This window comes from Acipenser ruthenus, chromosome 1 (genome assembly GCF_902713425.1).
Source record: "Acipenser ruthenus chromosome 1, fAciRut3.2 maternal haplotype, whole genome shotgun sequence".
Lineage (NCBI taxonomy): Eukaryota > Metazoa > Chordata > Actinopteri > Acipenseriformes > Acipenseridae > Acipenser > Acipenser ruthenus.
In genome coordinates, this window is record NC_081189.1 from 38,663,009 (window position 1) to 38,673,828 (window position 10,820).

Genomic DNA, 10,820 nt, shown 5'->3' on the forward strand with positions numbered 1-10,820 from the left:
GGCGTTCAGGGCCTTGAAAGGCTTTGCTCTCTTGTACATTTTAAGACACATTTGTTTTAAAGGGTATTTCATATACGCTAATCCGGTATGTGTTGAGGTTTTGATAGGTTATTATACAGTTTTTTATTTTTTACAGGTTTTATTTTATGCGCTTAGTTGCGTTTCTATTTGTTGAACCATTTTGGTGAACTTAGCCTGAAAAAAATAATATATCGGGTATTGTGTGGGTAGAATACAACATTTATTCAACTCCATGATGTCCTGTTCATTGAGCGTCTGTGGAATTTCTGTAAATTTCCATTAACGTCAGAACACTGAGAGCCAATCAAATTGCACTTCCTGTTTCAGTGTTCCAAAGTGTATCTCGTTTAATTTTTAAGGCGGGCTAAGAAGCGGGAGGTTTAAATTATCCCGCTTATATGCTAATATACTGAAATAAACAATATATACATACGTTTATAAAACGATCTGATTAGGACGCATAACTGGAACAAACGAAGATGTTCAGAGAAAGGTAATGTTGTCAATCCTTACAATACGTTTTAAATGTGGGGTGATCCGAGATTCTGTAACGTTATTACTGGAGGTGGAAGACATAACGAAACAGTTACCCAGAATATTAATATAAATCAAGACTGTACATGAATCGGGGTTAACATGATCGTTGATATTTCAGCATGAAATAATGAAATTCAACTGACCTGAGCATTGCACAGCGATACAAAAATAATGCAATGGACAACAACCCACCATCGCAGCAGCAGCGGTACTGCATTTTAACACACATCATCAAACAATTACATATGTACTTTATGTAGCATGCCGAAATCTAGCACAGTATAAAATGATACATTATTTGGAAATGCATTACAAAAATAAAGATAGTCAGGTCACATTTTTAGGAACATTTTTTTTATCAAGGTCTTTATTTGTAAGTTCTAAGGTATTTTTGAAAAAGTTGAGCGCGTGCAATTAAGTCTGCTATTGTTTGATGTAAAGAAGAATTCTCGATACCACCTACATATACTATACATGCTGCAGCTTGTATGGTAAATAGTAGCCCGTACAGTGCAGTATATGTGTGTGTGTATACATTTATATATATATATATATATATATATATATATATATATATATATATATATATAAATGACCGTGCCCTAGGACGTGTTCTGTTGTATAAGAACATAAGAAAGTTTACAGACGAGAGGAGGCCATTCGGCCCATCTTGTTCGTTTGGTTGTTTGTAGCTTATTGATCCCATATCTCATCAAGCAGCTTCTTGAAGGATACCAGGGTGTCAGCTTCAACAACATTACTGGAGAGTTGGTTCCAGACCCTCTCAATTTATATAAATTATAAATTGGTGTTCGTGTCGATCTGCTACGTGAGCTCAAACAACAACACCCGGGCCTAAGTTTTTTCAATCTTGTCCTCCGCTCAGTTTGTAGCTTTTTGCCTAGCTCATTCATTAGGAATGTACTTGTCTGCTGTGATCATGTTTCCCCATATGGTTATGTAGCATTTGTTTGTCTGTTGATGGGTTAACAAATAGACCCTTGGCTACAGTCTAACACAATATATAACTCCAGGTAAGAATATCAATACGAATATACAACAGTCAAATTAGATGTGTTATTTCTGGGGTTTTGTTTAGTTTTTTGTTGGTTGTTGGTTTTTTTTCATCCACAGAAGTATATTTTAGACCTAATTCAGCTAAAGCCATATACATTTGTAAACTGTAGATATAAGATCTTGGTATTCCAGTAAAGAACTAACAATAAAATAAATTTGCATTTTATTGGAGCACAGTGTATTTGACCTTTACTGTAGGTTAATCGGTTTCTGCCAGGTCAGGATGTTTTGTTTCTTTCTTCCAGCTTGCCCAGGATTTGTCCATAATGTCTCCACTTAATTTAATCGGACAAAAGCAAATCACGTTTCTGTTGTGGGAAAGAACAGTGGTAGTATGGGTTCATTTTAAAAAGCAGCAGTGAAGCACAGTAAAACACGCAGGGTGTGGGAGGTGCCCACGCTGCATCAGGCTATTAACTACCAAGGGTCACACCCAGGCCCACCTGGAATGTTTATTTTCTGTAAACTATATTTTATTGAAAACCTTTTTTTCTTTAAAAACACAGAAAGCACCTTCAGGAGCTCCCTTCCTCCAGTGGGAACTTGCCAAAGTGGACACAGCTGCAGGAAACCAAGAAGACACACAAGGTCCCTTTCGAGGACAATTGTGAAAATGAGTGCACTCCTCAGGATCTGATACAAAGCTGGTCTCCTCCGCAGAAAAGACCCCGAATCTGCAATGGGAAAGAGAATGAAGACGTCCCCTTTGTTCTCGCTCGGAGGCCAAGGAAAAAGCGAGAATCCGAAGCAGGTAGGACATGACGGGAGCGTGTAATCAGTGCTGTGTTTCTGAAGAGCATAAAGTCAGCAGAATATATCCTAATTTGTATTTATAATCCTTGTCTTGACTACTTTTTGTCAAAACACTTGTATAATTGCATTATTATTTATTTTTGGTACTGCTGCTTAAGTGTGAAACCTGAAGGAATTAGACTGCAGCTAATATTTTCTTTGACTCTCTGTTTCTCCAGTGATTTCCTGGGACAGCCTACCTGACGAGCTGCTACTGAGAATATTTCATGGCCTTCCATTGGTTGACCTACTTAAGGTTTCCCAAGTCTGTAAACGTTGGCACCGCCTGGCGTAAGTCATTTTTCGGGAATATGAATAAATAAGTATGATGTCTGAGCTGCAGTTCTTATCCTTTTATGATCCCTGTTTAAAAAATAAATAAATAAATAAATAAATAAATAAAAACTAGCAACGGTAGTAGCATATGTTAGAGAATTAAAGAAAAATCAGGAAAGAAGCATAAGCATACACATACAGTTAGACAGAAGACCTATAATTTAATCCCTGCGTGTGGAACTGTCTTCTTTATTGATACCTTCAGTGTGTGTGTGTCATGAATCAGGAATTTTGGTTTGGTTGTTGACCTCTTTTAAAACCCCTGTTAACTATTGCTGTCAATTACACAGGAGGCCTTGGGGTATTTTTTTTCTGGACAGACGGCTGTGTCATGAATGTTCAAGCTTATTGTAGAAGACTCCCGGGAGCTGGCACTGGTTAACCAGTGTTTCTTTATCCTCCAGGTTCGATGAGTCTCTGTGGCACAGCGTTGATCTGACAAGAAAGGCACTGCTTGCGCCGGCCCTCAGTCAGGTCCTGACAGCTGGGGTGGTGGCCTTGCGCTGCCCCAGGACCTGCATAGGCAAACCTTCTCTCAAAAACATAAGGTGAGCTGGAGACTCTGCCCCTTTCATGAATTTCTGTTCTCACAATCATTTTTGCAGTCGTTGATGCTGCTATGTTAGTGTTGTGTTAACCTCAGTCCCCATTATTTGAAACTCACTAGATTTTTTTATTTGTGTTTTGCCTTTGCAGGTCTCTGCGTGTTCAACATATGGATTTATCCAGCTGCACCGTGAGTGTAGCAGTGCTTGAGGACATCATTGGCCGTTGCTTCAGGCTCCAGGACCTCAGTTTAGAGGGACTGGTTCTTTCAGATCAAGTCCTCATGTAAGTGCCTTAGAAGCACTATCTCCATAGCAATACTAATGTATTTGTTCTCTGTGAGAGGTCATTTTATATATATATATATATATATATATATATATATATATATATATATATATATATATATATATATATATATATATATATATAAATCTTTTTTAAAGTCATTGCGATGACTGAAACAGAACATGTACCAAAGCTCTGATGCACAGAATATCTTAAGGACGTGGCTGCCCTTCTAAGATCTAATTTCCAATTGTGAACTAGAAACCTAAACAAAACAGATAAAGGTTTAAAATAACACCTCAGACAGTAAAATAACACCTAAACCATTTAAGATGAAAGTGTTGATCTTTTGCATTTAAGGGGTCAACTTTTTACCCATCCAAGAAAAGAGGTGAACACTGTACGTGGAGCGGATTAAAAAGATGTATAGATGTCGTCTGTTGATAAACCATTGATAGGCTGAAAGATTGTAAGACTTGTTCTTTACTTGCCTCTCATCTAGATGTTTAGCACAGAACCCTGAGCTGCTGCGGTTGAACATGTCTGGATGTTCAGGATTCTCTGCACATTCACTGGGAGAGATGCTCCACCACTGCACACTGTAAGTCTTTCTCTCATTTAGGGGGGCCTCTCAAATCTAAATTCCTCTAATGGCCAAGGGACTTGATAGGACAGATGGTTAATGTACCAGCCCTGCCCCTGTGGAGGCTTGGGTTAGCCCTTTGACAGTAGTTTACATCACAGAGCAATAATATAATCAACTTTAATCCCCAAAGAAGCTTGCAGGGTGATGTGGGGAGACTTTAGTCCAATTCGCTCCAAAAACATCACATCAAAGAAAGAAGAAAACATGGTTTGACTAAGTTGAATCTGTAACGTCACGGATAAAGTACGGAGAGTATGACTTCAGAGTATTATTGTTGTTTTTGACAGGTCTGTATGAGCCACTATAGCTTTAAAACTAGACCCTGAACAGAGCTGGACAGATTTGGTAACAGTCCTGAGCATTGCAATGAAAAGTGTTTCCTGCATGTTAAGCTCTTGTTTTTTGTTTTTTTTTTTTTTTTGTTTTTTTTTTGTTTTTTTTTAATTCTCTCTGTCTTTGTGATTTACAGCCTGGATGAACTGAACCTGTCCTGGTGTGAATTCACTTCGGACCATGTTAAAGCGGCCGTGAACAACATTCCTGAAAGCGTCACGCAGCTAAACCTCAGCGGGTACCGCCAGAACTTACACATTGCTGGTATGTACAGGAATGACCTGTCGCTGTGAAAAATATTGACATAGAAAACTTTATTTCATTAACATGTAAAGTAGTATGTTTACAGTGACTTTTTTTAGCTCCTCATCACATAAATAGAATTTAAAATACAGTCAACCTCGGTTAACTCCATGGCCATTTAGTGTTGACTTATATCCAAGGGGTCAAGTTATCCACGGGTTAACCTGCATGGAAGTAACAGAACTCGCACTTTTACAGTTACAGTGTTTATAAATTTATTTTTAGTTAAAGGGGAACTGTACTCAAAATAACAAAGCTCTCTAAGTGCTCTGTATACGTAACAAATGCGTCTCGCTGCGCCAATTTTGTTAAGTCAAACGTTTGGCCAGCATTTAATTTTTTTTGTCAGCTTTCTGGGTCAGCTGGAAATGCAGGCCGCCGCCATATTGGAACCTTTCTGGCGCCTCTGTTCCATCATATCTTTGACAGCCACCCACACCAGTGAACGCCTGCAGGGTGAATTATGTCGGAATTCAAAGCATTCAGGTGCAAAAATAACAAAAGGATAACAAAAAGTATTTTTGTGTGCCTGTGCCTTTAAACCAACAAAGGGCGGCCATAACAACACAATGGCTACATAATATAGGAACAGGACATACGGTCAATAGAATACTATGTGTGACTATAGAGCGAGTCAACGACAGGACATCGCACAAAGCGCGACAGAAGAGAGCTCCAATACATTCAATGTTAATTTGTTTTAATGTTTTTTATACGATATACTGCTCTAGGAGAGGCTGAAAATACATCAAAAGCTTTAGTTAACATATGTTCTATTGAAATGGTTATATATTCATTTGTATTACAGTTCCCCTTTAAATGTACTTATGAAAATGGTTGAAAGAACTGCAGTGAATTAATCAATTACAGTATACAGTACTGTACAACAAACTCGGTGTAATGTCCTTACTCTTTTAGTAATGAAAATTCGGATGCACATGAGCTTTATTCCGTGGTTTATTAGTTAACATTAATGATGTTTACTACTATTCTCCTGCAGTAATCTACCACTCTGCTGCTGTTACTGCTATTCTCGTCGTGTCTGTCCACACACTGTCTGTATGCCCGAGACACAGGCACAGCGCTGGGCATTTCCACGGTGCAGTACCGCTAGTCTGCACCCGGACACACAGGAGTGGTATGCACTATGCGGTGCAGTAGTTGTCAGTACCACACTGAAGGCTATGTACTCAAATAGAATTTACATATATGGATAAAGGTTTTGCATCACCTCGTAGAATATTAGGATGCAGACCTTAATTAAAAAAATAAACCTATGAACATAATTTAGATATTTTATTTAACGTCACGCAATTTAAGAAACTACAAAATGGTATCTCAGAAGTCTACCGGAAACTACAATAGTAGTACAGTATTTCATGTTAGATTTCAAAGTGTCAGATTTTTCAGTTTTTGGAACTACAAAGCTATATGCAATTTCAATATGTCAACGTAATATTATTAATTCTATAGGGTGTGATGCAAAACTTGTGGCCATAGCTGTAATGCCCCCCATATAATCTACTAAATAAAACACTGTTTTGTTTTTCAAAGTTGTTTTTCTGTCACGTATATGCAGGTGTTTGAAATGAGCGATCTGAGCTTAGCAAAGAAACATACAATACATTGCTGACAGCAAGTAGCCTACTACTAAAGTGTTAGAAAATGTATCCTTTTATAGACAGTTATTTAGTAAAAATAGTAGCAAACTATAGAAATAAAAAAAGGCAAAAAGTCATAACATTATAAAATTGGCTACAGGTTTGCTTATCAGGGGTGATGTATAAAATACTGACTTGCCTGTCCTTGTGTGAAATATGGGAGGGATCAAACACTTCAGGGTGCTTGGACACCTCCGTAGACAACAGTTTCATGATTTTTCCTGGCAAGCACGTGTTGTCACCACTTGGCTGTCATTGGTTAATCCACCGACGGTACCGTGCGGCAGCCAGAAAAAAACTGGCGGTATCGTCCCGCGTTGATCTGTCCAACACCATAGGAAAGCAATGGCAGCGATACAGGCGGCAAAATGCGTTGTGCCGTGCCTGTCTGTCTGTCACAAGCTTTAATCCTTCCGGTTCTTGACTGTACTTCCTTTATGCTAGGTTACGTTGTATTACTTAAAGGGACAACAGTACATTTCTGGACACTACCCTGCAGCACAAAGGAATATCCACTAGAAACTGTCTTCAGGGCATCAGATGATTCTTAAGGGTTAGGTTTAAGGTTAGGTATTAGGGTTAGGTTTTAGGGCTGGGGTTGTTAAGGTTAGGGTTGGGGTTGGGTTAGTGTCAGGGTGGGTTGGGTTGGTTTCGTTGCCGAGCTCGGGAAGTGAAAGGTGGGAGTGCTTGGCAAATGCGCTAGAATCATGTGATGCCCAGAGGACAGTTTCTAGTGGATATTCTTTTCTGCTGCCACTACACTTGGTACAACTTGTATAGTTCGATTGAATTAAGAATTAATCAAATAACTACATCGTTATTTTTATGAAAAAAATCCAACCACAAACTGTTCACTATACTTTTAGGTATTGGTTTGTACTGTCTAATTTGACGACTTAAGTTAACAAATGTACGTTATACAGAATTAGCTCGGTGAACAAAAACCAGTACCGGTAATACATGTCGAGCTACGAGTAAAGCGCGGTGTCGAATTAAAAAGTAAGAGGCAGGATGTATATATTTTATATGGAGAAAACCCGGGACCAAGGCTGTCTGTCGAATTAAGCGAAGGTGTGGAGTTATCCACCAGTCGAGTTATCCGAGGTTGACTGTATATTTCAATTCCTAATACACAAATGTGGAATACTGTTGATATGTAAACAAAGCCACTGATGTAAAAGGTAAGGGTCCTCATATGAGTTTTTCTAAACTTTGAACTCTTGTAACTTCTGAAATCTTGTATTTCCAATTAGATGTGGAGGTATTAGTGTCAAGATGTCCACACATTACTAACCTAGATCTGAGGTGAGTAACACACTCTTATTTCCTTCATTTTTTTTCAGTTTAGTTCAGATAGGTTCCAAATTGAACTGGAAAAAAAAAAAGTTTTCCGTAGTTTAAATTTCTCGTAACATTAATTGTTCAACAAATGTATTCTGGAATAACCTCCAACTTCATTTATGTACGTTGTTTATATTGTTTATTAAATTGAGCATTTCATTTCTGTGTCAAACAGTTTCTCTCACTTTGCTTTCATTTCCAGTGACAGTGTCTTGCTGACATCAGACTCTTTTCAGCATTTCTGCAAACTCCCAGCCCTCCATCAGCTAGCCCTCAGCCGGTGTTACCAGATCCACCCAGCGGCCCTGGTGTAAGTACAGCCTTTTAGGAGACCTGGTACAGACCCCCACAACAGCACTGTAATAAACATAGTATATACAGTACTCCACTGGAGCACTGCATTGTGCTAGGTGAATGGATATGGATCAAACTGCTATGTAATGGGGGTCTTATTTCCACACCTGACATAGACAAGTTCTAATCACTTATATATTTATCATTAGAGCTTAAATCAGGTGCACACGATCTTTCCCTTCTTCCCGTCCCTATTATGGAGTGTGTTCCAAAAACTAAAAAAAAGTATTAGATCTAGTTTTTAAACCAAAAGTATACAATACTGACAGTGGTCAAAATGCTCTATTTTTTAGTGTACATCCACTTTCAGGTATTATTAGTTTATATTTATTGAAATTATATTTTTAAACATGTTTACTGTCTTTAAATAGCATAAAACAGAAACGGATGCATTATTTTATCATTTGATGGGCACTAATGCCAAGAGTCTTTTGTGTGTGTGTGTGTGTGTGCTGAAAAGCACTTGAAATGTATTTGCTTACGATTGTAAGTCGCCCTGGATAAGGGCGTCTGCTAAGAAATAAATAATAATGTCATTGTGTTCATACTGTGCTGAAAGGATGCAGCACACATGCAGTACGGTGCTGCCTCACACCATTAAGCCAATAAAAATGGTGATTTACCCTTTTGAAACGCTGCCTTCAAAACTATATTACTGAGGTTTCTGACCTTGTTTGGTTGGTTTTATTTCACAGGGATTTTGAGAACTTTCCATCTTTGAAGATGCTGGAGGTTTTTGGGATCTTGCAGGACATGAACCTACCGATTTTGACAAAAGGCCTGCCGCACATTAAAATCAACTCCTGCTATTTTACCACCATCGCCCGACCCACTGTGGGAAGCAAGAAGAACAGAGACATCTGGGGCATCTCCTGCAGGCTGACCTACAGAGCTCCGTTCACCGCATAGTGAAGGGGCACTGACATTGCCAACCTGACATTTAAAAACTGCAGAGGTAGTTTTGGGACGGTGGTGGTGGTTGTAGCAACTTCACCCTAAAGTTTCAAATACCTCCTCTGTGACAATATGCCACCCCAAACAAAGAACACAGCTGTTTTATGCAATACCTCCACAGTAAATCCCAGCTCTTTTTTACTAACTGTACAGTCTTTTTAGTGTCCATTTGTTAAAGAATGGCTGATTTTAGCATATGTGCAGATGATGATGATGGTGATGCTGATGGTGGAGATGAAGGTATTATTTTTAGAAGAAACTTGAAACGATAACTTGTTTCTATTGTATTGTTTTAATGTGCACCACTTCCGCTGGAGTGAAGTAGTATTATTTTTATTTAATTTTTTAATTTAAATACCCATTACTTAATGATTTTATGCCCTCTGGAGCATAAAAGCAAACAAAGTGGATGATTTATGTAAAACATCCATCTGATTATTAAAGCTCTGCTAACAATGAAGCATGAAGAACAATAAAACCAGTTTGTTTCTCATATTCCTACATGTCAACTCTCCTGTATGGGTAAATACTGTGCTTCCAGGCAAGAGGATTTATATGTACAGAAATGATGTTTTAAGGTGGTTTGCTTTAGTTTCTGATCTACATGGAATTGTAATATGCATGTAGAATGATTTTTAAACGGTGTGGTAACTATTGAACCACCTCTTGGTGTCCTCCTCATAATTGTGCTGTTAAAATGGGGTCTGTAGATAGAAAAATCATGTATTCTGAAGGAAAACTATAGACAGATGAACACAGTAGCTGAAATGTTTACATGCTGACTTATAGTTTTCCCACAGATATTATGATTTGACTTGTTTAAAGTTTAGGATTTTTTTTTTATTTTAAATCTGGCAGCTGCTGTAGTTGTAGGTTAAATGTTTGCATTTTATGACACTCAAATTGACTGGCTAGTATAATTGTATTATTATTGTTTTTTTCTTGTTGAAATGTTACATGAAGTTGATGCCTATAACGTTACATTGTCGATGTTGACTAAACGGGATCCTTTTTAAAGCTTTGTACTCCAGTGCTGTTACTTTTTCTGATTTGGAATGTTGTCCAATCATTGCAAAACTATAAATAAACACTAGGGGACACAATACTAAAATAAAAGATTTTAAAAGAATATCTTGGGATATTGAAGTACTGTATTTCTCCTCCATTCGCCCCTGTAATGTGCTGTTGTCTGTATTCAGTTGTTATTTTAAAATATTAAAGGGGGAAACAAGCTTCTGGGTGGACGCAATTAAGAAATAGAAAACAGCTTCGTCAGCTTCATTGTTTTCTGTTATGTCATACAAACAAACCCTGTGAGATTGAAATTAAAAACTTAATTCAGTAGCTTCTTTGTTTAGCACCTTGTGAACAGGCTGGCTCGTGTGGTGACGTCAGGCCAAGAAATGCAGGACACAAAATGGCGACTGAACGCACTGGTGCGCCGGTTTATTATAAAATAAATAAAAGGTTTGAACAAAACAGAAACAAACACTGAACTCAAAACAAAACGGCACGTTGGCTAAAACAGACAAACAAAACACTAACAAGAAGCCCCAAAACAAGTATGGTGCTGGTAGGTCCAGCATGAGAAGCAATTGTTTTATTTCTCTCCTGACTCTCCCGTTTTCTCC

At 38.1% G+C, this 10,820-nt stretch overlaps 1 protein-coding gene across 1 annotated transcript; it reads left to right on the forward strand.

Annotated features, from left to right (window-relative positions):
• Positions 1–251: 251 nt before the first annotated feature.
• On the forward strand, positions 252–10,318 carry LOC117421557 (S-phase kinase-associated protein 2). Its single transcript, XM_034036085.3, has 10 exons — positions 252–514; positions 2,142–2,386; positions 2,607–2,718; positions 3,168–3,311; positions 3,460–3,594; positions 4,100–4,198; positions 4,713–4,840; positions 7,794–7,845; positions 8,084–8,191; positions 8,931–10,318. Exons 1-10 carry the CDS (start codon positions 501–503, stop codon positions 9,142–9,144), a joined length of 1,251 nt encoding a protein of 416 aa, XP_033891976.3. The 5' UTR covers positions 252–500; the 3' UTR covers positions 9,145–10,318.
• Positions 10,319–10,820: the final 502 nt, after the last annotated feature.

Coding starts and splice junctions, on each gene's coding strand:
- LOC117421557 (XM_034036085.3), top strand. Junction 4,199..4,712: donor ATGCTCCACCACTGCACACT/GTAAGTCTTTCT, acceptor TGTGATTTACAG/CCTGGATGAACTGAACCTGT. Junction 4,841..7,793: donor CCAGAACTTACACATTGCTG/GTATGTACAGGA, acceptor ATTTCCAATTAG/ATGTGGAGGTATTAGTGTCA.